The sequence below is a fragment of the Rhipicephalus sanguineus genome, chromosome 9 (genome assembly GCF_013339695.2).
Source record: "Rhipicephalus sanguineus isolate Rsan-2018 chromosome 9, BIME_Rsan_1.4, whole genome shotgun sequence".
Taxonomy (NCBI): Eukaryota; Metazoa; Arthropoda; class Arachnida; order Ixodida; family Ixodidae; genus Rhipicephalus; species Rhipicephalus sanguineus.
In genome coordinates this window covers 44,889,412-44,916,885 of record NC_051184.2, presented here as the reverse complement: position 1 = coordinate 44,916,885, position 27,474 = coordinate 44,889,412, and the positions used below count along the sequence as shown (strand labels likewise).

Genomic DNA, 27,474 nt, shown 5'->3' with positions numbered 1-27,474 from the left:
GCACAGGGTTGCCAGCTTCATGCAAGTCCCCTTCCCTGTAGACCTTTTCGCAGGAGCGAAGAAACACCTCCTTTCTGGAATGTGGCACGGGAGTACAAGGGCGGAGGTCACTGCCTGGGCAGTGGGGGTTTTTTTTTTTTGGGGGGGGGGGATCATTTTGAGAAAAGGTGTATAGCATTTTAAGTGTACACCCTTCAAAAAGCACCGATATAGAAGCGCTCCGCTCACGGCACGCGCCCCAGCAAATGAGCGCTATAATTATCCACTCATGGGCATCCGTTAAGGTTCACTGACAACTCGATGTGCTGCAATGTCCATTTCGCAACTGCTCGTGCGCAGCCATTGCAGGTTACGCAGTCTGTGCAGCAGCGAAGGCTCGCCGTCGCTTAACTGGAAAGGACATCGCCTGCACGCGTACATGCGAGGCTATCATACGCGCTTTCGTGTACGTGTTCTCGTTTGTTTGGCGTACGTATATACGCGCTGGAACATTGCAGTCGCATTGCGGGCATACCGGAACAACAGTCCCGTCACAAACGGCGCACGCGGGGTGGCATGGTCGTTCAATGTTAATTCATGTGCATCTCGTTCGGCGGGCTGAGGGAAAAACGCTCGATGGTGCGTCGGCTTCCCGACGTCTGTGATACGGACGACGGGCCGGATTAGGCAACGTATTAACGGTCCTGACGCCCCCGCCACCGGACGTCGTCGTTCCGGACGACATTGAGCCTCGTCGTGACGGGAGGGCGGCCATTGTTCCGCTGTGCATAGGAATCAAGCCAGAGCGCTCCCAGAGAGCAGCCGATATACGTCGCATCGGGCCGTGTGTATGCGACGCCGCGCGCGGTGCGGCTCTGGTTTTGGCGTTCTCTGGAAGCGGGGCGGAGAGTCGGAGCGTAACCGTGCCGAGGACGTGGCCCGCGCCGCTCGCCGGGCGCGATCCGCATAGGACTGGCTTCTCGCTGCCTTCATGGCGCGGGACATCGACGGCAGTGGATTTGGACGATCTCACACATTCAGGCTGGATCGCACGGCTTCGACGGCCAGCACGAGCTGCTGGGAACGGCTCAACATGCGTGAGTGTATTTCCGAATCGTGGGCACGTGGTCGGTATTACGCGCTGTTTTGTTGTATAACAAAGATGCGTGCACGGAATCCATTGATTGCGCTTTGCGATTATGTATGGTCTTATTGGAATGGTTAAACGCTAGTAAGTGCTCTTCACGTCGACAGATCAGCGACGTTTCAGCACGCCATGATGATCGTAAGGGCTAACACGATGCTAGGCCTAGCTACGGGTCCGCTTATGTGTGAACGAAAATTAACGGCACACCCGCGCATATTGACATATTCTCTTGAAGTTTTTGTTGTAAGCCTGCGGTATACCAATTGCATCAAACATTTTGTCTAAAGGCACCGAAGTTTTTGTGGGAGATGGTAAATGGCGTCCTCCAGGCTAGCTGTTCCTTGGCTCAAGACAAATTCATGCTCCACAACCTCGTCTAAAGTCACACGCGAAGAATAATACAGTTAAAACTCATTCTAACGAGACCCCCGATTTTACGAAGTTCCCGATATAACGAAGAAATTGCCATTCCCCAGCAGCTACCCGTAGGGCTCCATGTTGTCATCAACCCGAATTAACGAAACTAACTAGGCACCAAGCCACATTTAACAGATTAGTGAACAAATTTGTAGAAAAGGGATGATTTCTTCCGAATTTTAACACAGATGGGTTTTTCTTCGAGCGTGCGCTCTAATGCTATCGCAGTAAAACATCTTGCCGCCCTGGTGACAAATGAAGTGAATTGAAAACTTTACTTTGTCCTGCGGAACGCGACGGGGTCGCGTACCCGACTCAGTCCCACGTAAGGACCAGCAAGCCGAGCCTGCCAGCCACAACCCTTTATTTTCATGAAGCTCTGCGCCGCGCCCATGCTCGGAACAACGAACTCAACAGTTGGCAGCGCTCTTACACGCCAGATGGCACTACGGACGGCGGTGGTTTAACTTTGTCACTCTAAATGCTCACTGTCCTTTGCTTTCGTTTTTTAAAGCTTCATGTGACATACAGCACTGGTCGTCTTCTCGAAACTTTCTTGCGTGGCCTGCTCGCAAAACAGCAGCATTCGTTCTATGCCCCTTTACACATCGGCACCCTGTCATATAGCTTCACATACGCGACCATCCGGGCCTGCATCGCCCGAACATACAAGGCTGCTTTCCGAGGACTTTTCACACGCTCAGACGTGGGTTAGCCGCAAGTACCATGTCGCGGTGGCTTCAGGGTGTCGCTACGTTACAATTCTAAACTTTGAAGGACCGAGAAATCCGTTCTCCATTTTACGTACTTCCCGATTTAACCAAGTAATTCAAGCATGATCGTCATCGACTTCGTTAAATCGGACGCAAGGCAAGTCCATAATTGTTGTGATCAAAACTTAAAAGCTCACTTACGCAGTGTTCATTCCAAGAGCATACTACCCTTCTAGAACAAAATGCAGCCGGTGTAGCTGGTGGAGACTTCGTCTCCCCACCCTTAACTGACATCGCGGAGCAAAGCTGACATTTGCGGAAATTTCACGGCACTTGTCATGTTGCGAGACTGTCATTTCATACGTCGTCGGTACTTTCATCTGGAGTACACCACATGCTGGACAAGTTGCATGGGCAAGACCCTTGAGATATATCCAATGCTTTGCTGCCCATTGTTGCGATGGCCAGGTCCCCAGCTGTTCTAAACACCTTTCTTGTCCCGGTCATTCGCGGCACGGCGTTTTTCGCGTTTTGTCGGAAGTAACATGGAATTCAGATTTTATTGAATAGTCGGAGTGGTCTTCACGACAGCGAGCATATCGAAGACGCACCTGGTCATCGGCTGCGTGGTGTTCTTCCTGGCCTGCATGATCATCATCCTGGTGGCGCTGGCCGTGACGATAGCGACGCACCGATACTTCTACTACAACGTGGCACCCGCGGGGTCGGCGGGAGGCACCGCCGGTGGCGGCGGCCCCGACGGAGGAGGTCCTGGGCCCTCCGAGCCGGACATTGTCACGGACATCCCTTGTCCCGTGCAGGCCATCGAAGGTAAGTGCGCCCGCCACGGAGGTCTAGTTGTTATGGGGTTCGAATGCTGACCCGAAGATCACGGGATCGAATCCTGGGCGCGGCGGCCGCATTACTATGAAGGCGAAATAGAGGCCCGGTTGTAGAGAAAAAAAAGATAGAGAGATAGAGAAGGAATATAGTAAAGGTAAGGAGGTTAGCTAGACTATACGCCCAGTTTGCTACCCTACACATGGTGGGGAGGGGAATAAGGAAGTAAAAGAGAGAGAGAAGGAGACACACACACACACACACACACACACACACACACACACACACACACACACACACACACACACACACACACACACACACACACACACACGCGCGCACACACACACACACACACACACACACACACACACACACACCGCAGGGTTTCACAGGCGGTCGCTCAACGCTGTTGCCTTCAAGTACTGCAGGAGGGCCAGGGGCGGATCCAGGTGCCGACTTTGGGGGCGGCGGTTCCTTCATATTACCGGGGGGGGGGGGGGGGTTAGGGTAGGGATGAGAAGAGAGACAGGCACTGCGGGCAGGGGGGGGGGAGGGGGGCTGACACAGGCTTTGGGGGGGCGATCGCCCCTACCGCCCCCCCTCTGGATCCGCCACTGAGGAGGGCTCGTGTGGCTTGCTGGGCTGATGTGCTGTGCGACCAGGCTCCCAAGGTCTTTCCTTCAGTAAAGGGCCGATCATCGAGTATACTCAATGCACATTGGAGAGTCCGGCGATCTTGATCAAACTGGGGACAGTGGCACAAGAGATGTCTCTACACAGTTGCAGTTTTCGCACATGGATGAATCTGTCATGCCAATGCGATGGCTGAATGAGTTTGTAAACGTTACACCGATCCGCAACCGGTACAGCATTGTAGCGTCACGTCGAGAAATCTTGGATGGCAGTTGTAGCTGGAGTAACGATTTAAGGTTCTGTGGGCGGCAATTGGAGTTAAGCGGAGAATTCCAGTGCGCAAGAGTGTTGCATATGTCGTATGCTAACCGAATTCATGTTTACACGGACGGTTTGGTCTCGGGAAGTTCGACGGGCGCCTTTGTGATACGATCTCGATCAATCACCGTCAAGTTCGAGACCTCACTCATCACGACATCTACGGGCTCCGAGCTCGCCGCTCTTCGAGCCACAGTGGAGTTTGTTATACAAGAATCCCCTAGTAAATGGGCCACATTCTGCGACTCTAAGGTGGCCCTTCAATTCGTGCGAAGTCTACGACGTCGAAACTACCACCAGTCTGATATCAATGCAATTGGTCATCGCGCCGCTAATCAAGGACACGGCATAGGCTCACAATGGCTGCCGTGTCACTGTGGGATCAATGGTAACCACCTCGCCGACGACGCTGCCCGATGAGCCCACACCGTTCATACCCTTGTCAAGAGTGGACGCTGCCGGAGATCTTCGTCACATTGCGTGTGTTTAGATTTAGGTTGTGCGCGTTAAAGAACCCCACGTGGTCGAAATTTCCGGACTAATACGGCGATCTGGGCGAGTTGGTGTACTAACATCTTCGTTGAGAGTCAGCGCTCGTGTTGTGCGTTTCTTGTCCTTCGTCCGTGCCGCGCTGCACATTTTCCCGAAGAAATTTCCGGAACCCTCCACTACGGCGTCCCTCGTAATCATATCGTGGTTTTGGAACGTAAAACCCCAACAATTATTATTGACGGTAAGTGTCCCGTCGGCCGTCGGTCCCATCGGTCTCTCGAACCTCGAACAGCATCATATTGTTCGTGATGACCAGTGTCGCTGATCGCCGCACAATCGAATCGCTTTATACGAAACATCGCTTTATTCGAAGTCCTCGATCTTCCTGCCGCAGTGCCTTTACTTCAGACCGGGCCACTCAGAGAGCACAGACACCCGCCGAGGCTATATGAAGCAGATCTACACTGTTAATCAGGTCCCACTTGAAGTGCTAGATATAGCCAGGAAACCGGACATTTTTCGTCTGGTTTCCTGGATATATCTAGCACTTTAAGCACGACGTGATTAAGAGTATACACAAAGGACGCGATTCTCATCTGCGAAACGTTTATGGCTCAACCCGTAGCTGTAGCACGGAACTATGTCACAGGTGCGTTCCCACGAGGGAAATGCGCGCGTCACAGCATGCGGCGTAAATCTGGAGAGTCAGAGCTCTGCAATGATCACACGATCACGCGGCGGTAATGTTTTAAAATTCTGTTTTATTTTACTTTTGTAAGGATGCTGAAGGCGCACAAGAAAAATGTACACAAATGTGCAAACACGCACACACGGCGCGATGTGTGTGCGTGTGTGTGCCTTCTTTTTGTCCCAGTTTCTTGTGCGCTTTTACCGTTTTTTAAAAATGGACTACCGACGTGCCCAGATCGCCACTGTAGTGACTTCATTCTGCTTCCTTTATGACGCCCCCTTCCCACCACCGGTGACAAGTGGTGGGGAGTGTATAACGGATATTACATAAGATTAGGGATATTACGTAAGGGGTGAACTCGTTTTACGTAATGTTAATATGTGCTTAGTGTCTCTTTATTATGTATATCTTCAGTATTTGTGTTGTTATAACTAACTGCGTGAATTAAGCTATTCGGTTTCTGTATTGTATTTAGGTCCACTATATTTCTAACAGGAGGCCTCCTTTAGCCGCGGGCCTTCTCTGAATCCGTACCCAATGCTTGCATTCTTCATGAGTAAATAAAGTTGATTGATCGATTGATTGATCTCATCGTAACTGATAAACAAGGCAGCTACTAATGTGAGAATCCCGCAGGACTTCTCCATTGTCATGAAACCATGTAGCGTCGAGCGCCAACTCTTTTCACAGCACCTGTTCCTCGAGCATCCCGAGCTATAGCCATTGTAACGTCCTGTCATTCCGTGATTGTTTTACGGTTCCTCAGCTGTCTTAACGAAATGTCGTTTATAACGAAGCGAATTTCGTGTCCTGACGACATCGTTACGCCGAGTATTTATACCGCGCATCTTGTTTCTTCCACGAGTATAGACTGCGAGAAGCACGGGTGCAAGGCGGTGCCGGATCCAGAGCACGGCGCGGGCACTCGCTGCTTTCTGCGGGACGACGCGTTCGGATACCGGTACCGGCACACGACGTACGGTGACCGGGAGGTGAACTACAGCCTCACCTACGACATGACGTCACAGGGACCGTTCGCCGATGACGTCATCAACAACGTGCGCGTCCAGGCGGTATACATCACCGAGGACACGCTGAGGTTACGGGTGAGTCGCTCACTCTGTGGTAACTGACCTCCCGTGCAATGGTGTGTGTGTACCACGTCGAACCTTTTACCCGGAATCCACCTTTTACATTTTCTTGTGCTGCCCTCTGCCGTTTTGGTATGGCTTTGGTAGGGGCCAGGACAGCTGGTATTGCCAGAACGAAGGCCTCCGAAATTAAGAGGCGTTTCGCGACTTGTCCACTAGGGGAAGGGCGCATGCGCCGTGGCATTGTGAACAAGAGGAGGGTTGGAGGAGACCGTGAAGTGAAGGGCTGAAGGGTTCGTTAGATGATCGCGAAGGAAATCGAAGTGGACCTTCCTTTGCCGCATACCCTATAGAGCTCTGGCGTTTTTCACGTTCGGCTTCGCAATCCTTTGATGTGATTATGACGGACTCGCAAGATGCACCTTTAGCTGCTTATTGCCACACGGCTCCTGATCCCGACCGTTCTAACCTTTCCTATCACGAGGATCTTTTTTTGATGCTTCTTCTTGTGAACGTTTGAATATCGCTAACTGTTCTCTAAAATATATGTCGACACTGGGCTCTTCTAAGCTCCCCCTTTCCCAAAAAAAAAGCCACAGACTTCGGAGCTGGACAGTTCCCTCCAGTACGCGGGCAGATCTTGCGAAGGTGCCCAACACACCAAAATTTCTACGCGTGGTTTCTGAAAATGCCACGCGCGTATGTATGTATGTATGTATGTATGTATGTATGTATGTATGTATGTATGTATGTATGTATGTATGTATGTATGTATGTATGTATGTATGTATGTATGTATGTATGTATGTATGTATGTATGTATGTATGTATGTATGTATGTATGTGTGTGTGTGTGTGTGTGTGTGTGTGTGTGTGTGTGTGTGTGTGTGTGGTGTGTGTGTGTGCGTGCGTGCGTGCGTCTGTCTGTCTGTCTATCTATCTATCTATCTATCTATCTATCTATCTATCTATCTATCTATCTATCTATCTATCTATCTATCTATCTATCTATCTATCTATCTATCTATCTATCTATCTATCTATCTATCTATCTATCTATCTATCTATCTATCTATCTATCTATCTATCTATTTTGATGCTTCTTCTTGTGAACGTTTGAATATCGCTAACTGTTCTCTAAAATATATGTCGACACTGGGCTCTTCTAAGCTCCCCCTTTCCCAAAAAAAAGCCACAGACTTCGGAGCTGGACAGTTCCCTCCAGTACGCGGGCAGATCTTGCGAAGGTGCCCAACACACCAAAATTTCTACGCGTGGTTTCTGAAAATGCCACGCGCGTATGTATGTATGTATGTATGTATGTATGTATGTATGTATGTATGTATGTATGTATGTATGTATGTATGTATGTATGTATGTATGTATGTATGTATGTATGTATGTATGTATGTATGTATGTGTGTGTGTGTGTGTGTGTGTGTGCGCGTGCGTGCGTGCGTGCGTGCGTCTGTTATCTATCTATCTATCTATCTATCTATCTATCTATCTATCTATCTATCTATCTATCTATCTATCTATCTATCTATCTATCTATCTATCTATCTATCTATCTATCTATCTATCTATCTATCTATCTAAATTTAAATATACTTTTGTTGTACACGAAACGTGCGGGGTGGCAGATTCACGACGAGGACAGAAATCGTTACGAGGTACCCGTGCTGGACGACTCGCCGCTGATGCGCAACCCTCCCGCTGTGGACAAGAGCCGCTTACGGTACCTGATCGAGGCCAACGAGACGAGACGAGGACGCGCCAGGCTGAGGGTGCTACGTTCGGACAACTACGTCGTCATGTGAGTCGCCCTTTCACCGTTGAGCTCTTGGAGCAGTCACGGCAAAGCAACAGTTAAATCGTGCAAGGTGGCTATTTGGGCAAGTTGGTAAATCTTCATCTTAACACAGCGCACACACACGAACACAGAAGTCGTCGGTTCCTTATTCTTCCGTGTTCGTGTGTGGGCGCTGTGTGAAGATGAAAATCATGCAAATTTGATAATTTAGCTTACAAACTCATGAGGCGCTAATCACTTACAGAAATCTGCCCTCGGTGCACCTTTTAAGATATATTCCAAAGCACCACGGAACGTAAGTTAATGAAATTTTCATTAATTTCATTATTTGCGTTCTTAACGTCATGAATCATAACATAAGAGTTTATGAATATATTGTCACGTTTAATGCAAAGGCGACGTGCACAAGGCGGCGATACAAGGCCCCAAGTCCCGAACGGGGTCGGCACAGTACAGCCAAAACAAAGGCACTGGCGCGAGAGCTACTGCGTCTTCGTCTGCCTCTTTCTCGCTGGCATATTAAGCGCGTGGCATTGCCCCTCCTCCCGAAGGAGCATCGCCTCGATGCTCAACGAAGCATTCACGGTAAACATAAACGAAAACCTAATGTCATCAATGTCACATGTGTAGTATGGTTTTAACCGCACCACGTGCACAATCTCGGGTCGTGGCTGTCGGCGTCGTGGTGATTGGCTTCCGTCCGGAAGGACTTCGTAGTTGACGTCGCTCACTCGTCGTAGCACTTTGTAAGGGCCGAAATACCGACTGAGAAGCTTTTCAGAAAGACCTTTGCGGCGCACGGGGGTCCATACCAACACTTGGTCACCCGGTTGGTAATCGACTTGTCTGTGGCGGAGGTTGTAGCGCCGTGTGTCGACGTCCTGTTGTTTCTTGATGTTCACGCGGGCCAGTTGGCGTGCTTCCTCGGCTCGTTGCACAAAACACTCAGCATCTTCGTCAAGATTGTCGATGTTGTCAATGTTGCAGGGGAGCATTGCATCCAACATCGTCTGAACATCACGACCGTATAGGAGACGAAACGGCGTGAAGCGTGTGGTCTCTTGCGTAGCGGTATTGTACGCGAATGTTACGTAAGGCAGCACCTCATCCCACGTCTTGTGCTGTACGTCTATCTTTCCACATAATGGGATAACGTATGTTAAAAAGCGAACAGAACGTGTATAATAACGAAGGAAAACAAAAATGGACGGCGCAGTGTTGGATGCAGACATACGTAAAAAACAACAACAACAACAAAAAAAACAGGCAGAATCTGTCTCTAATAACTATCGATGTCATGTGACAGCATTGTTCATCACGAAATGTAACGATTACCATAAAGAATTTAGAAATTCATAACGATAAAAATTATTTACGAGATTTGCATTGGCGTACACATTGTTAAATGTCTATTGTTTCGCCAGCACTGGTGGAAGACATAACTGTAACAGAACTGGTTATGATGGCCATCATAGCCCTTGTCCACCATAGCCATAGCAGCCATAGCCCCGACATCGGCACTATCGGAAGGTATTACTGTATCTTTACCGCGATAGCGTTAAAGAGCTCGTTTCGCAGAAATTCCGGTGTCGATGTCGGCGTCGTTGGTTGTGAGCGAAAAATCATCATCTTGTCCGTGACCGAAAAATCGAGAAAGATGCAAATAAAATAAATAATAAAAATATTAGGTTCGAGTGATAATCGAACCCAGGCCGCCTACGTGGCAAGCAGGTGTTCTACCACAGAGCGATGATATTGCTTGAAACTGCTACGAAAAAAAAAAGCTATATGAATGTCATGTAGTAGAAAGAGTCTCCTTAACGGATGTAATATTGCGTGGCAGAAGCGTAGAATCGCTCCAGGCGTCAAAACATGTAAATTGCGCAACGAGTGGGTGTTTTAAAGGCCCACCCAATACAAAGCGCTCAAGCATATTTGATCATCATCAGCTGCAAAAGCATCAACAAAGTGAGCAGCTGCGTTGCTTCGCGTGTTGCCTTACGGACGGTGGGCCCTTCGCTGATTCGCAAAAGGAAGAATTATGGCGTAGTGGGCACTTCACAACTGTGCTTGCAGTAGGCTTTCTAGGAAAGTTTGAAACTGCCAATGTTACGCGCACAGTCGTTCACTTCCATACAGCACGGTTGAGCCATGAACCGACCAGCCACGGTGGACTGCGGGGCTCCAGTAGAGATATGCGTACATTGAGCTGCAGGCCGCATTTGTGCGCGCCGTATATTGACAGGGATCAGCAGACGGCTCATACCTTCGTACGTGCTGTATTCGTATGTACCGCTCAGTTTGCGTTGAATCTACAGGCAGCACGAAGCTTGCTGCAGCGGCCGCGTTTCCTTACGCCAGTATTTTGCTGAGTTACGCCTCATCGGATGTTGAAGTAGCCGCTAGCCTTACGTCGTGTAAGATTCCAATTTGCTGCTATCATGTTCATCGCTTCGCCTTTGCAGCGAAACTGTGAATATTTTTAATTAGCCATATACCGCCAAACTTTCAAGTCTCCACTGAAGCTTATTTCTTGATTTGCGCCGACGTTAGGACGTTGGCAAAACCATGCAAGTTCACGCGGCATCGCTTTTACCCCTCAAACCCCAGGTTAGACTCGTGGCACCTGGTGATGACCGAGCAGTTCCTGCAAGTGGTGCTGCCTTACAGCGGCGACCAGCTGTACGGATTCGGAGAGAGTGGACACGAGCACATCAACCTCGCAATGGGAAGTGGCACGATGTTTTCCAGGCGCGTCGGTAACTACAGCGCCATGGACAACGCAAACCCGGTACGTAGACTCAGATCTTGCCGGAAGGTTTGGGTGCGTAGCATTCATTTACTGGAGATCATGCATTTGATCCCCACTCCCTACGTCCTCCTACAGTGAGAGTAGAGTTAAGGAATGTAGTCGCTTTTCAAGTTGCTTCTCCTTAGCTCTTGCTATGTGAAGAACAATGCAGTTGCTTCGCCTATTTAAGCGCCACGTTAAGTTTCAACGGAAAACCTTTCGATGTTAGTGCTCATTAACGATCCCACGATGCTCCTCAAGGCAAAAAAAACTAAAACAAAACGCTTTTCCTTATTTAGACACAAGCTGTAACATAGTATTTTTGATTGACGCGATGTGTGTGGCATCCTGTATTTTCAAGTACACTCGCGGTATTGAAAGCATACATCTCGGGCGACTTTCGTAGTTTGTGACGACACAAGAATCCGGATTTCGATACTTATATTTAAACATACAAAAAGTAGATAACTAAACCATGTGTCAGCCATGTGTCCAGTTTTGTGCTAATGGCGAATAGTAGTGACAGGTTCGGGGAACCCTTTTGGGAGCAATGCATACTGTTTTCTAACTTTTTTGATATCAGAATGTTCGAATAGAAAGCCGATGGTTCCGGTCGCATGCTTCAATAACATGGCTGACTGTACTTGATGAGCTGTGTTCAGTTAATGATGCGTTGTAACTACTGCGGGTAACACGATAACTCTTAAAAGTGGAGTTAATACGAGTCAATTTGCGAACATATTATACAGAAGTCAACGTATTTCCGCCTCCTCTTTTCTTAAAAAAAAATAAAAGAGGTGCACTTGATGTGTATCTTGGGTTGCGGAGCTTACGAGAACCTGAATATTTCTTCCAGAATTGGGAAAACTTTGCCGGTGTTCATCCATTCTTCATGAACCCTAAAGGAGACGGAACAACATGGGGAGTTCTCATCCTCAACAGCAACGCGATGGGTGAGCCAATGTTCTTGCCTCGCTATGTTTACCTTTCATTCAGTGCTACTTTGTTTTGAGTGATTATAACCCTAAAATTTCTCGTCGCCTCTTTCTTTCTTAGTGGCTATTGATTAATCAACCGTCAACGTGGTTTTAGTGAAATGTCTTAATTTGCAAGTACAGAGTACATTATACCGTATGTTGTGAAATTTCTGAAACGATGATGATGATGAGTAAACTTTATTTTGGTCCGGAGAAGACGCAGGGGAGACCCCGCGCCACCCGGCTAGTCCCACGTGTACTTCTTCAATAACGAATGCAACGCAGCCGATAGGCGCATAGTTGATTTCTTTGTAGACGCTTATAAAACGTGCGTTATGTATTTAAACAGACTACACGGTGACGTCAGGCGGAAACATCGCCATTGCAACCACGGGTGGAATCCTAGACCTTTACTTCTTCGTCGGCTCCACCCCCACTCAGGTGGTTCAACAATACCAAAAGGTAGGCCGCACTCAACTGACTCCTCTTTCAAGTGCATCTTCAATATATATATATATATATATATATATATATATATATATATATATCGATGCTCGATCTTGTATAGGGTGCGTTTTCAATATTCACAATTTATGAAAACCACCATTGGAAGGCAGTACAGATTTACTCAACAGCTGGTCACTGGAAGAGGTGGATGTTTTAAATGCGAAGCATTTCTTAGCGAACCTTAGGCGTTCCTATCTATCTATCTATCTATCTATCTATCTATCTATCTATCTATCTATCTAGCCGCCTACGTCTGAGTGTTCTCGTGTTCGCCTCCTTAACTGGTGTAGACCAAAATTGGCATGGGAGGGCAAGATGATTTGACGAATATGACTGTCGGGCCATGACACGAATAACATGACAATCCTGTCGCGTACGTCGTCAAACCCTTTCCTCCAGGCACGTGTGGCACACACCCGTTTACCGCGGGCCACGGTGTACGGGTGTACACCGCCACAGGTGATTGACAGTTTATGTCCACCTAGGAACGGCGAGAACGGACATTGGTAATTTAAATGCGAGAGCATTAAGAAAAACCGACATCGGCAGCGTTGACCCGACGAATGCAAATAATAAAAATTTGTATCCCAGCAGGAATCGAACCCAAGCATTCTGCGTGGCAGTCAGCTATACTACCACAGAGCCACGCCGGGTCTAGAAACTGCTTTGGAAGAACAGCCTATGCAGGCGTAATGTCGGTGCAACGCCAATTCTGGCTGAAGTGCTGGCTATCTAATTTTATAGGAAAACAATAAACACTACATAAGTATACTTCTACGATACAGTCGCCTTTCCGTCGGTGGAGTATGTCCCTGGGATAAGTGAAGTATGTATTCATATGTATCCTGTATGTGTTATGCCGAAATAAATGTTATTCATTCATTCATATAATATGTATGTATCCATATAGGTGCACACGACCGAATTCGTTAGATACACATGACAGTTGTTTTTCAGCTCGTAGGAATTCCCTTCATGCCACCGATCTGGGCTCTGGGCTATCAATTGTGGATGACAAATTACACGTCTCTCAACGAAGTCAAGGGCGCCGTCACTGCACTCGACCAGGCGGGCGTGCCCAAGGTGAGATCGGCAAATAAACGGTACCCATACTCACTCACGCGCACGTAAACGAAGAAGTGAACATAATTAATAAAATATTGAATGAGTAAGCAGCGGCACCGAGCTGCATTTGATAAGATAACGGCAGAGCTGCTTGAACCCCCAGGACTCCGTATCCCCTGAGACTCCAACACTGAACAGGGAAGTAAAAGCTTTTAAAGTCGTTTTAATTTTTTAGTATTGTGTGTTGCGTATATGTGAAATATCCATTTCCTAGAAATGCCACGGTTATGTGCCAATAAAGCCTCACCTCACATAATAACAAGGCGACCATCTACGCATGTTTGACACGGTAAATAAAGAGGAAGCTTGTTGATTGTACAAATAGTGTCAGTTTCTCGGAAGAAATTTTATCGGACGCCGGAAGTGGTGCCTCGGGTGTGTGTCTCATGTGTGTGGCCATCTGCGCGCCTTTTCAACCTCGGATCATTTTTGCACAGTTTACACGGGATTACAGATTGTTCGCTCTACGTGGAACGCGTTGGGGAATGTAGCTGCTGACACCTTAAATAAAGTCAGTGACGGAATCAATCGGTGGAGAAACCGGTCTGCCGTTCATATCTTATTTTTTGAGAGCAATCGGACTCATCACTTTATTTCAAAGCCTTCCCTGACGATCCGTGATTAGTGCACAGTGTTTTCACCTATGAGATGTGCTCTCGTACACTTTTTGCAGCAACGAGATGATTTATTTTTCGCCAGCGATGTAACTTGCCTGTTTTGCAGGACATGATCTGGCTGGACGTCTTTCAAGATTCAAAGGCGTTCACGTTGAACTCCGCCTTCGGCGGTCTTCAGACGTACGCCCGGCAACTGGCGAGCGCGGGCATTCAAGTAGGCCTGGTCACAGTACGTATTTGAAAAACTTGGAGGACGCTTGAGCTTCGTTTTCAACAGCAGAACGCGACAGCGTAATCGTACCGTGTTCGTATCGCCTTCCCAATCCCTGGCCTGGCTTCGCTTCTTGGTCGACACCTAAACCGTGCCGCAAGGAAAGCCAAAGTGCGGACGTGCGCCGGCTCCTACATCCATGCATGTGGCGCGACAGAACACGGAAAGCGCGCCCTTAGATCCTTTGCGCCATCTCGCGGTTGCGCAGAAAGAAATGATTGCCTACAGCGTGTAATCTAACATATGTATCGATCCCTTGCTCGCTTTAACGGCCACGCATGTAACGAACTCATCGCAGAAGTTCATTACAGTTCGTCATATATTTGTTCGGGTATACAAAATTATCGAACATTTCGAAGTAAATTTTTAGCAGAATGGACTTTGTGTTAGCGTTGGGATAGAGTGTAGTGTAGCCTTTTCATTTTCTTCATATCACGATCGCCAAGCTTGCGAAATAACACAGTCAAACCTTTGCCACAACGAACGTCGTTGAAGCGAAATTTCCGCCATAATGAAGAATTTTCGACTCTCCATCAGTTGTACATAAAAAATAATACGAAGAAGAGTATATTCACGACCAATAATTTCCCTTTGGGCATTTCCGCTTCATCGAAGTTTTCGCGAACGGAACGGAATAGAAGAAACAAAGTAAACAGGCGCATGTAATCAACATTTAATAATCTAGTTTGAACAAACACGTGCGCATACCTTGTATTCTTTAGCGTGAACATTTGCCTTTTTTTTTCAGAATCCGGCCATCCCTGCCGACAACGTAACTCGGTACGCCCCGTACACAACAGGTCTTGAAGACGACGTGTTCGTTAAGAAAGGGTCCGGAACAAGCGGTTCTGACCCTAACGCCGTGCTTTACGCGAAGGTATGTCGCGTGCTTGCTTGGAATTGCTGACTGCTTTATAGTTTTGGGTGTTTCACGCACGTTTGTAATTACACGGTTTTTCTGGGCAGGGGCTTCCATCGGGACCTTCGGCATTCCCAGATTTCCTGAAAAACTCCACCAGGCAGTGGTGGAGGAACACCATCCTGGACTACCAGGAATCGACGGTTGACTTTGACGCGATGTTCCTCGTAAGTTTGTTGGGCGTTTGGCGTGTCCTTAATATCTCTTTCAGTGGTATTATGCACTGAGCATAATAAGACACTTTACGTGATGGGCTGCACGTATCAGACAGAAGCCCAAAAGAGGTACGGAGGAGAAATAACACTGTTTGGCATAAATTACCCAGAACTTAATGAGGTTCACTGAATTCAGAAGAAAAGAAAGTCTATTAGATATCTTCAAATTTAGACGATTATTTCGTATAATCATTGCCTCATTTAAACGTTGAAATTGAATTATCAATATTTCATATCAGGTGCGATTTTAAGGATTTTTTTTTCTTTACAAAGTGGAGGTGAAAATAAGTTGCCCTCTGCTGCCATATGAGAAACTGACATGAAGACTGCAAAAAAAGTAATAATTCTTTAAAGTTTATGTTTAACAACGAACATTTGTGACTCTCGTGCTGTTAAATTGTAGTGTTTGTACATTTTGTATTCTATTGTGTGATATGCTTAGTGCCCTTTTTGTTAATTTTTATTAAATTGATATTATTGTATAGTTTGTTTTTTAAGCTAGCAGGACAGGCCGGTGCCGCCATAAGGACACCAACCTCGCCTATTCGTAATTAAACAACAACAACAAAAAAAAAACCCACCAGCTTCCAGATACTAGATATTTCCGGCCCGCCTATCAAAAATTATCTCCACATTCGTCGCATTCAGTGCGCACACATCCTTTTAACAAAGTGAAAAAAAAAAGTTATTCTAAAAAGACACCCCGTGTATGCACCTCCGTAGCCTGAACACTTCGCGTCTAGGTCGCGATCATAGGCATGCGCAGGGTTCCCCATCAGGGGGGGGGGGCAAAGGTTCATCGCAGCGCCCCCCCCCCCTTGTAAGTCAATGTACGAGGCAGATTTTGCGCCCCCCCTCTTAGGTTATTGGGAGGGCGGCCGCCTCCCCTGCCCCCCCCCCCCCCCCCCCCCCCTGTGCGCACGCCTACGGTCGCGATGTTGAATTCCCAAGTTTCACTCAAGGCTTTTACATACTGGCTTCGCTTACATAGTGTAAAAGGCTTTTACATATACACTTTACATACTGTGCTACGTTTCTGTGCCTGTCTCGTTCAAGAGAATGAATGAACCAGCCGAGTTCACCGGATCTGCTTCCTGTCAACGAAACGACGTGTGGTGCCAAGTGTGTCCTCAGAGTCGGTGGGAGTACCCGCCGTATGTGCCAGGTGAGAAGTTAGTGTAGTTTAATTTGTTATGTTGCATTTTATTGCCGGGTGAGAAGACGAAATGTTTTCCAGTATTTGTTGATACATATTAGCCACTCTTGATCAATTACGTGCGCGTCCTCTAAATGACGTAGACGTTTAGAAGTGTTCCCGTGCATCTAGTACAACGACCAGTTGAGATAAGTTGAGATCAGGGGCTTAGTCAGAAATTTTTTAGGGGTGCAGGTAGGGTTCAAAAACCCTATATATACGTATATGCGTGCGTGTGCTTGCATGTGTAAACATTTCGGCGGAGGAGGGTTGAACCCCCTCTCCCCCTTCTCACCGCCCCCTGTCTACGCCATTGGCTGAGATCTTAATACAGCAATCGTCACACTACTGTACCTTACAACTCCATACAACTGTGACCCGTCAGATTGTCATGTGCTCGTCAATTATCAGTGCACGTCGAAGCATATAAAATCATGTGGTGATCCTAAATTTCCACCATACCTTTCGATATGTTATTCCCCGAAACGCCCCACAAGAAAAGCATCAGTTTCCCATGTTTTTCGTCCCGCAGGATATTAAGTGTAATACATCAGTGCATTCAGCCGTAAACGTGTGTCCGCAGGTGTCATACACAGGATGCCTATTGCTTTGAGCGCTGACAGGCCTTCATTCACCAGTTTGAGCACGTGACCATGTGACGTCAACAATGCCATCATCGTCTATTTTGGAGTTATCGTCATTTCTTTGCGACGATTACCCCTTTCCACTTGGTTGTTAGGATAAAAATAAATTTTAAGAAAAAGGAATATATATAGATTCAATACAGTCCTGCATTTAATGGGTTCGAAAGTTCTCGTTTTAACACAGCACACATACAATGCCTTCTTTCTCTCTCTCTCTCTATCCCCGCTTATTTCGTTATCTCGTCTTTCCCTAATTAAGTTACCTACAGGACCGAGGAAGGGAACGCAACGCAGCTTCACAATGGCACCCTCTGCATGAACGCGGCGTTCGGCGAACGGCTACGCTACAGGCACTACGACGTCCACAGCATCTACGGTTGGAGCCACAGCATGGCAACGCAATGGTAATATATATGTATATAGGTTGTCGCAGCGAGGCAGTCCTAATAAGTTGCTGCAAAAAGCGAGATCTACGGTCACGTGACGATGTAGCGAGATCTGTGTGTGGTGAGAGAAACGCGTTAGCGTTACCTTTAATTACCTCTAATTATCCCCAGTAACCTTGATAGTCAGGAGTAGTCAACATTAGTCGGTGCTTGTAGTATGCGAGAAAATATGGTAAGCTTCACACGAACTGTACATTTTCTTTTCTCTCTCTCTCTCTCTTTTTGCAAGAGCATATCTCCTAATACTAACAGCCTCCATTTTAAATTCTGCTACACTGCCACGAGCTTTACCGATGCACATGTTTTGTAAGCACCACTGTTAAAATGAGTCCACCTTACCGTACTCGCCGCCATGACTAAGTGTCCAGTGGCAATTCCACAGCGAAGAATGATGACACCACCACCACCGCCACCACCACCACCACCGGGTGTTTGAATCAGATTCCATGATTTTTTTTAAGTGTTCGTGTCGTGTAGTCTTTCGCGTCTGTCATCATTTTCACTCGTCACAAGAAACCGCCGCCGCAAAAGCAAACTTTATACCGTCCTCATTCAGGAGTCGATCTTATACTCCTTGAGGGTGAAAGGTATGAGTCATGGGAGAAAGCAAGCACCCTTTAAGTCACCGAACAGGCTTTCAAAATACTTAGTGTGTGTTCCATTGCCTCGGGCGTGCTTTCGCGACTTTGAGTGTTTACATCCATTTCAAGCTGGTGCATAAGTGATGTCTCAGGTACGGCGACTTTGGGCCATGCACGTTCACAGGGCTCTGACCGATCTGATAGGCGACAGGACCCTCGTGATTTCCGAATCGACGTACCCTTCGAGTGGCCGGTTTGCCGGTCACTTCGTTGAGCTGCCAGACTTCGGAGAATGGTCGGGCCTGAGAAAAGCCATTGTGGGTGGGTAGCCGCCGGCACGTGCTGTCCTCAACATAACTGACTCCCCGCTATTTCTTACTTTCTTTTTTTGTTTTCTCGTAGCTGTCCTGGAATTCAACATGTTCGGCATTCCTTATGTAAGTAGAGCATTCGCCTCACGTTGCTTGCCACGCTTTGTGAGTGAAAGTGACACTTTTTTTCTTTCGGAAAACGAAACTATAAAAGCTAGAAAAATAGGGGCAAATACAGGAATTCGCATTTATTTATAAACGCTCACGATATCACAGAGATCGCTTTTGTACGTCTACACAGGTTGGAGTGCCCCTATGTTCGGGCACTAGCTCCACACTCTTGTGCCAGCGATGGATCGAAATTGGCGCCTTCTTTCCAATTGGCCTCGACTTCAGGATGAAGCGATCAAGTGTGAGTACTGCTTTGCAAATCAGACGTGGCACAATAAACCATGAGAATAACACCACCATTCCAGCTTTCTGAAAAGCACACAACGACCTTTACAACTTTAATTGCACACTCACAATATAGCAGTAACCTTACTCAACAATTCTGAGCGCAAAAAACTTCCAGACAAGAGACGAGAACGAACTCGGACGAGCTGAAAGTTTTTGCGCTTAGTATTGTTGAGCATGGTGTACCAACTAGCTCGAACCCTCACGTTGTTAAGTAACACTGACCTGCTCGAATATTCAGAGATTGCGCATGATCTGAGTTTTAGTTATGCCTAATCGATTTTATTTCGCCGTTTCTGTGTGACGCAGGCAGACACGCTTCCCATGACGCCGACAGCCCTTGACGCCGTCTCTATGAGATACAGTCTACTGCCTGTTTTGTACACGCTGTTCTTCAGGGTCAGCCTCAGCGGCGGGGCGGTCGTGAGACCGCTGTTCTTCGAGTAAGTTTCAAACACCTGTTTTCTTTTTGCACGATGTGCCACGTCACATATCACGTTTGAGTGATGCAATAATTTTTTGAACAGTTGGTTGGCCCATCGACGGTGTTCAACTGGTTGCCGTGGGAAACACGAGCTCGTATAACTGGTGCACACGACTGAGGATGCATGGCAAAAAGTGAACACAATTAGCTCTTCGCGTGTACCTCTCCTACCTATGTACTTGAAAAGTGTGTAATAGTTGCATACTTGCAGCACTAAAAGATGTGGCAGAGGCCAGGAGATTAACATAGACGCTTGACGGCAAGCAAAGGACCACGTAAAGAGGGATTAATAAAATTGTCTTAGGCTTTACGTTCAAAGAGAGGGACAGGGCGGTATATACTATTACAGAACAGACGAGGCTATCAGATATTGTAGTTGGCATAATTAGTACAAAAAAAGGAAGAAGTTGGGCAGGTTATGTAGTGCGTAGGGGAGATAGCCGATGACCCATAGAGTTTATGGGCAATAGCGTCGCCAGGGGGAAGGGGGGTATGGGTAGGAAGGATCAACCTCCACCGCCAAAAAACAAAAACAAAAACATTTTGTACTTGTGTACTACATGCACGCACATATACAAACCCACGTACGAGCATACATAAACAAGAATCGGACTCCCCACCCGCCCTCCGTGAAATAAAACTTCTGGCCACGCCCCTGCTTGTGGGGACTGCTCGACGCGTGAGCCATGCGCCGTTAACAACATCGGGGAATTCGAGAGCGTAGAGCGTCGTTACTATCTAGTATAGAATGGGAGGCCAACACTCTAAGAAAAAAAGGTGTCCTTTGACTCTCTCTTTATACATTGCGAGAGTAACATGTGTAGCACTCCCTTTAGAGAGGCAAGTTGACGCTCTTTAGGAGAGTCGTGAATTGACTCTCTTTTGGAGAGTCGTGCGTTCCACGACTCTCCTAAAGAGGGTCAACGTGCCTCTCTAAAGGGAGTGCTACACATATATGACTCTCATATGTATAAAGAGAGAGTCACAGTTCTTAAAGTGAAGAGAACGGAAGCGCAGTCGAGGACAGCAGATAGGTAGTGTAGCAAAATTAAGAAATCTGCAAAATTTGCATTTCCAGACATGCGATGGAGTCAGCTGACGCCTTCGTCCTACTATGGAGGCGATGAAGGCTGTGATGATTGCGATCATAACGCGCACCGTTCACTCGCTCGCACACCTGTGGTTCAAATGGCACTAGTTTCACATAGTCTGACTGCTGTGACACAAGACAGGCATCGCGAAAGCATTTCAAGCTGGCTTGTGCCATACTATTTCAACATGAAAACGCCTGCAAGCCGGTTCACATTTCTTCTATTTGTTTTTCAAGGTTTCCACTGGACAAATCTACCTACACCCTGGACGAGCAATTCATGTGGGGTTCCTCCATCCTATTTTCTCCAATTTTAGACGAGGTAAAATTACTGCATTTCGCTTCCACCATAAGGACGTTGTAATAGCACTGAATGTCATCTGCACTGCATAGCGCTGTCAACCTATAGTAATTACTGTTCGACATTTACTGCTTAAGAGCAGCCCATTCGTACTGATCGCCGAAAATGACATTGGAAACACGTTAACCTTGGCATGCAAATACTGCTAAAAATGAAAATTGAGCTTTACCAAGTTCATTAGTTTCTGTAATGTGGCCGATAAGACGACACGAATCAGTTTTCTGAAAGTACAGCAGGAGCTTCTAAAGAGAGAAAATCTGGTAGCTGCAAATATTCATTTAGTTTATAGTTTGTTTTAAGCGCGCCATGTATTTTCTTTAGTTCTGTGTGACCAACTGGTTATAAATATCTTTCGATAGAGGGCAAGGGAACGTAGTAAAACGAAAATATTTAAAAAGAAATGAGATGACAATTGCTAGTACCGAACCATTTTTTCTTTAGTTAGCCTAGCGACCCATCCACGTGTCACACTTTTTGCAGGATGTTGCTACTCACTCCTACTACCTCCCGCCCGACGTCTGGTTCGACTTCACGTCGGTGAGTACTTCAGAATATGAATATTCTCCATATAGCAGACTTTAGGAGATGTAAAAGTGATTTATTTTTCTGCACAGCTTGATGGATAACTTAATGCATCTAGCAGTTCATAGTGATGGATAAAATAAGCTTGTAACCAAGGGGATTGAGTCAGAATCTTTTTTTTTCAACGTTCCCAACTTTTTTTTTGTTCGTGGCACTCGTGACAATATTGAACTCATATTTACTGGTTACTGGATCTTCGGGTGTATCCTCTGGTCACGTGTTCACATCTTGAGCTTTGGCTGGAACGTTGGCGACGTCGACGTCTCCTTTTCTCACTGAAAGCTGAGTTGGTCAGCTTTTATCTTTTTTTTTTTCTTTTAAACTTTTCGAAGAGTCACTACGTGGTAAATATCATATGGCTCGCTCTATATGTGGTCTTCTCAATTTATTTATTCCTAGGCGCATTACGCATCACGTTTTAAACTGCAACTTTAAAATTACCTCCATCTGTGGTGCGTAAATGGCCGAAATGTTTTGACATGGAAAACTACCGCGTGTAGTTTTCCATTTTGCATGTAGAATAGCCACCCTCCTCGCCTCCCTAACCAGCTGTTGTTTCACTAATGCGGGTCACTGATGTGATAATAATTATACACCTTTAGAAGCAGTGACAAATTCAATCGCACATATCTCCTTTAATAGAAACTTTTGTCGAAGCATTCAGCGCAAACTCCCGTGAGTAATTTAACAGGGCAATTTGACTGGTCGTGTACACCACAAAAACATGTCACTGAAAATGTCGCCGAGGCTTCTCATTAAGGTGCGTAAAACTCACTAAAGTTAGTGACTTTCTGGATACGTTACCAAAGCTGACTCGTCGCTTCGCATGCCCAATTCGGCGCTGGTTGTAGCTCAGTCATTTGCTTCACGCTTCGTCTATGAGCTTCACGATAGTCTTATTATCATCCACAGTGGGTGAAACGTCCTTCCGGTTTTACAGGCAGTTATCAGTTGCGGCATCCACGGATCGCCAAAATTTGCGACGTCATTACGACGTCATCGTGCCGTAACGTCACATGATGACATCACATGATTGCTTTCGCCTTCCAGCCGTCTTAGGTCAGCGCATAAGGGACCCTGTGAGTCTGTAACTCAGTCATTTGATTCACGCTTCGTCTGTGAGCCTTGCTGTAATAACATTATCATCCACAGCCACTGAAACGTCGTTCCGGTTTTACAGGCAGCTATCAGTTACGGTATTAGGAATACGTTTCCTCGAAACAGCATCGTAAGTTCACTGTCATAATTTTGTGTCATAGGCAGATCAGTGTGTCAGTGCGTGACAGGCAAGGGTGATAGACCAAGGTCTTCACTGTAGGAGTCCACTGTTTGTGCAGTTGAAAGCCTACGCATAACAAAATATGCTTTCCTTGTGCCTTTACAGGGATTACGAAAAGACGGATCAATAGAAAAGATGAGCCGCAGCGTGACGGAGAACTCGACGCTACTTGTCCACGTGCGCGGAGGGCAAGTCCTCCCTGTTCAGCCTACGCTGAAAAACACGATGGACAGGTAAGTCCAAGTGACAGCGTACTGTCTTTCGCACATATATTCATGGCAAAGGAATAATTGCCTGGGCAGGTAGTTTACAATATCCAAACTCTATTCGCCTAGCAGCGCCATCGCACTCGCCTATATAGCAGAAGTCGAAGACTATGTAGCACCATTTCCAGGTAATTCAGATTTATTAACTTAAGCGCCAAAATTCAGTGGCGTTCCAGCTAGCAGTTTCTGAAAAACGTGAGACTGACCATAAATGTATTAAGGCCAACGCACTTGCTATCACGTTTCGGGCATGGATATCTCGAATTTCACGCTATGGAGTTAGTATTTGTGCTAAGCTGAGAGGATTGTGATATCGCTTGTGTTCAGTTTCGCGATTGAAGCATAACATCTCAAATTAATGCAATTCTTGTGATTTGTCACGAATTGTGACATCCCTACAACTTTCCATACAAACAACTGCCCTCAAGTTGATGAAAGTTAATGAGTGTTAGTTAATTAATTTCAATGTCACTTTAGCAGCGACAAATTATTTAATCCATCGCCGTGGAGTTTTTCTGTGAAGATGACAGGTACCTTTCTGTCACAGCATTTTTATTTATTAGTTTCTCATGGATCCATTTTTTCACTGTGCGTTGTGCGCTTCGGATGTCACTTTCTTTCAGAACAAAAGTTCCGTATGACCTTTACGTTTATCCCAAAGACGGATTCGCCAGCGGCGAACTCTTTGTAGACGACGGCATATCTCAAGGTAAGTTGAAACTTAAATGGCTGAACATTGACACGGATGGTAATAAGAAAAAAAAAAACGAAAAGGTTAAGTACGAACTCATAGTTCGTGCTTCGAGAAGGCAAGGCATATCTCAAATTGCAACAGCAAGCTGAATGTTGCGGTGAACATGGCATAAATTGCTCGCAAGATATTGAATAATACAAAAATACCGAATAACCAGTCTCACGTGGCCTTCGATTTATCGATCCGTTATTGTCAGGGGAACCAGCTATTGAACTTACCGAATCCAGCATACACTCACATACCTCCTGTCGTAAGGTATTGGCATCACCATCATCACCAACTTACGAGGACTGTCCTTTTGATATACGAGGATAATTTCTTTTACATTGCAGCTCCTGCTTTGGCATTAGGGGTTGTGAGTGTTATGCACTTTATTTCGTAGCATATTCCTTATGTCAGACCCCTGGGGGCAAGATCGCCTGGGGGCGCCATTACGAAAATATGAGAGCACCGTGTCGTAAGCGCAAAAAAAAAAAAAGCTGCTTTGATAGGTGCGATTGTTTTGGGTATCTATTTAGTTAAAAACAAAATAAATAACGGCGACCAAAGCTAGATTTATTCACTAATTTCGTCAACCTACTCAACGAAACCAGCAATAGCAGACACGGTTATCCTTGTTTCTATGCAACTTTATCATTTTTTTTTGCGTTTTATGCATTTACGCAGGCACCGTTGAATCAAACCAGTATGACCTCTTCAGTTTCATTCTCGCCCAGGTAAGGTGGGAGTGTGTTTTCTTTGTCTTTCTTTTTTTTTTTGAAGAAGGTAAGGGGGAGGGGGCTGCGATCGCGCAGTATTATTCTGAGCAGTTCAGTTGTACTCGAGATTAAACTTGCGTACAGCGCAGGAGAAGACGGAGGCACAACGAACCAACAGAGACGAGCGCTCGTCGCTGTCGGTTCTTTGTTCCTTCGTCTTTTCCTGCATTGTACGCAAGTTTATTACGGAATACCAACTAGCCCGTACCGATACCTTGTACTCGAGAGATGCTATCGTTAGTGCAGAACGTGTACTCTGCTTTCAGAACCTCTTGCGCGTGTCGATCAGCCATTTCGGGAACGGGACGAGACAGAATGCGACGGTCAGGAACATTGTGTTCTTTGACGTCGACACTCCACCGTCGAGGGTGACGATGAACAAGAACGGCGTTGCGCAGAACTCGGTAATTCACGACTCTACCAAGAAGGTAAGTGAGAATAACATTTGCTAACCCCCCAGTGGAGTAATTCTGGTATTACGCGCGCAAGAAGATTAGATTAGATTAGATTAGTTTAGATAGATAGATAGATAGATAGATAGATAGATAGATAGATAGATAGATAGATAGATAGATAGATAGATAGATAGATAGATAGATAGATAGATAGATAGATAGATAGACAGACAGACAGACAGACAGACAGACAGACAGACAGACAGACAGACAGACAGACAGACAGATAGATAGATAGATAGATAGATAGATAGATAGATAGATAGATAGATAGATAGATAGATAGATAGATAGATAGATAGATAGATAGATAGATAGATAGATAGATAGATAGATAGATAGATATGGTGACTGATTGGTTTATTGACTGATTGATTGATTGATTTTGGGATGTAAAACATTTCCCGCATCTTTTCAGAGTCTGACAGTCACGGTGAACCTGCAGCTACGGTCGCTCAACAGTATGGCTACAGGAGGCTGTCCTGCAACTCTACTGACGAAGTCGACGGTTCTAATGAGTCCTATCAGTGCCATGCGCAGTTCAGCTGTCAAAGGGCTTGCGCGAGTTCGCGGAACGAAACAAAATAGTTTGTTAAAATACTACCGTGATAGAAATATGGCGCCATCCAACATGAAAAAAAGTTCCATTTCCACCTGGATTATGGCACCTTTCCAGCTGGAAATATTTCCGGTTCGTCATTTCAGCCATATAACACTACACTTCAGCTCGAAGTCGATGATTGTCCAGCGGGAATATGGCTGAATTCCAGCCGAGAACTGACGAAGTTTCAGCTGGATATTCATCCACTTCGAGCTGAATTATCGGACCTGAACTTATTTCCAGCTGGAAAGATTTCCAATTCAGTAATCCAGCTGGAAATGAAACTTCTTCGTCTGGGATCGCGCGCGACTTTATTAACGGTCTGTTGTGACGTGCGAATGCTAGGACGCATGTGAAGGGTTTGGCATGTAATTTAACGTGCTTCAACATGACTCGTCGTCACGGCTGCGCTGCAGTGAAGCACCTTTACGACAATTTGATCTTCATTCAGATTTGGTTAATCCGCTCGCATTATTTTCTTACCTGCTCCCATATTACGGAAACAAAAAGCAAAACAACAACAACGAAACACACAAACAAGCAAAAACAGACGAAAACCTATGACTGAAATTTGAAACCGACGCGCATTGTTTGTGACTTCGTCGTTTGCTCAATATTCAGCTCTCCGAAGGTAGCACAACTCGCGTTCAAGGCAAATACGAACCAAATCGAGGGAACCCATAAAACAACAATTACACATAATACGAAGTCACTACTTTGGATGCTCCTTTCGGAGCGATCCATCAGAACGACGCAACATTGATCAGTATATGGCACGTATTCTAAGCACTCTCTCTCTTGCGACGAAGGAGTTTGTTTGACATACCCTCTACCCGGAATTATCAAGCGTACAACAGCACCACAGCGCCATTTTCTGTTTGCGGAATTGAGAGAAACTTAGCTGTGCCTCAGGTCTGGTAGATTGCCGGAGCGTTTTGCAAGTGGAAACAATGGCCCTCGTTTTTATGTGTGGGTGGAGTTCAAGCTAAGGTAGGAAGAAGGAAATACGCGTGTTACGGTCAAAAAGATCAAAGAAAAAGTGTGTTGCGTGTCGAAGTACACGCGATTTAATGCGTACGCTAGTTACCCGAGTGATGCACATATACATACTTGTCTGTAACTTCACAGCCATAGAAGTGCACGAAGCATACTTCATTTGATTGAATGTTTGTACGCGAATGATGTCGAGTGTTATTTATAGCATACGCCCCAAAGTGCAGATTCACTGTTACGTGTGGTGTGATTTTTGTCGTCTTCATGAATCACCATTTATAAGCTCTTCAGCGGCGTGGGAAATATGTTTGCTCTATTACAGATGAACAGAAGAATTTGTCTCCAATTGAGTGCCTAGTACACTGGAACATATTTTCCCGGCACGGTTAGTTATGAAGTGACGCAATACTGCGGAAGAATAAGTACATCAGAAAGGCTATTAAATGAGCTGTTTTGTACATAAAAAATGAGAAAAGGCTTGTTTTGTTCTTTTTCACCAACAGCAGCTTATAGGTGTAGCGCATCGCACACAACACGAAATACCGATACATAGATCGTAGCCTCCGCGATCAGCTCCGGCAGCACGCCGCACTGATCGCGGAGCCCACGCATATACAAACACACAGCGCTGTGTGTGCATCTGCGTGGCCCTTTCATCC

At 46.2% G+C, this 27,474-nt stretch overlaps 1 protein-coding gene across 1 annotated transcript; it reads left to right on the top strand.

Annotated features, from left to right (window-relative positions):
- Positions 1 to 762: 762 nt before the first annotated feature.
- Positions 763 to 25,984, top strand: LOC119405079 (probable maltase-glucoamylase 2). The gene is made up of 24 exons (XM_037671851.2): positions 763 to 1,076; positions 2,848 to 3,087; positions 6,104 to 6,339; positions 7,968 to 8,140; positions 10,748 to 10,928; positions 11,785 to 11,881; positions 12,255 to 12,367; positions 13,370 to 13,495; positions 14,261 to 14,383; positions 15,174 to 15,302; positions 15,392 to 15,511; positions 16,616 to 16,724; positions 17,658 to 17,802; positions 18,610 to 18,746; positions 18,828 to 18,862; positions 19,038 to 19,148; positions 19,502 to 19,635; positions 21,004 to 21,088; positions 21,608 to 21,664; positions 23,094 to 23,221; positions 23,878 to 23,963; positions 24,675 to 24,724; positions 25,033 to 25,194; positions 25,640 to 25,984. Exons 1-24 carry the CDS (start codon positions 971 to 973, stop codon positions 25,982 to 25,984), a joined length of 3,228 nt encoding a protein of 1,075 aa, XP_037527779.2. The 5' UTR covers positions 763 to 970.
- Positions 25,985 to 27,474: the final 1,490 nt, after the last annotated feature.

Excerpts from the sequence above, each read along its gene's own strand:
- LOC119405079 (XM_037671851.2), top strand. The coding sequence starts at position 971 with ATGGCGCGGGACATCGACGGCAGTGGATTTGGACGATCTCACACATTC. Across the intron at positions 13,496-14,260 it reads ACCAGGCGGGCGTGCCCAAG|GACATGATCTGGCTGGACGT; the intron begins GTGAGATCGGCA and ends CCTGTTTTGCAG. Across the intron at positions 18,747-18,827 it reads CCTGAGAAAAGCCATTGTGG|CTGTCCTGGAATTCAACATG; the intron begins GTGGGTAGCCGC and ends GTTTTCTCGTAG.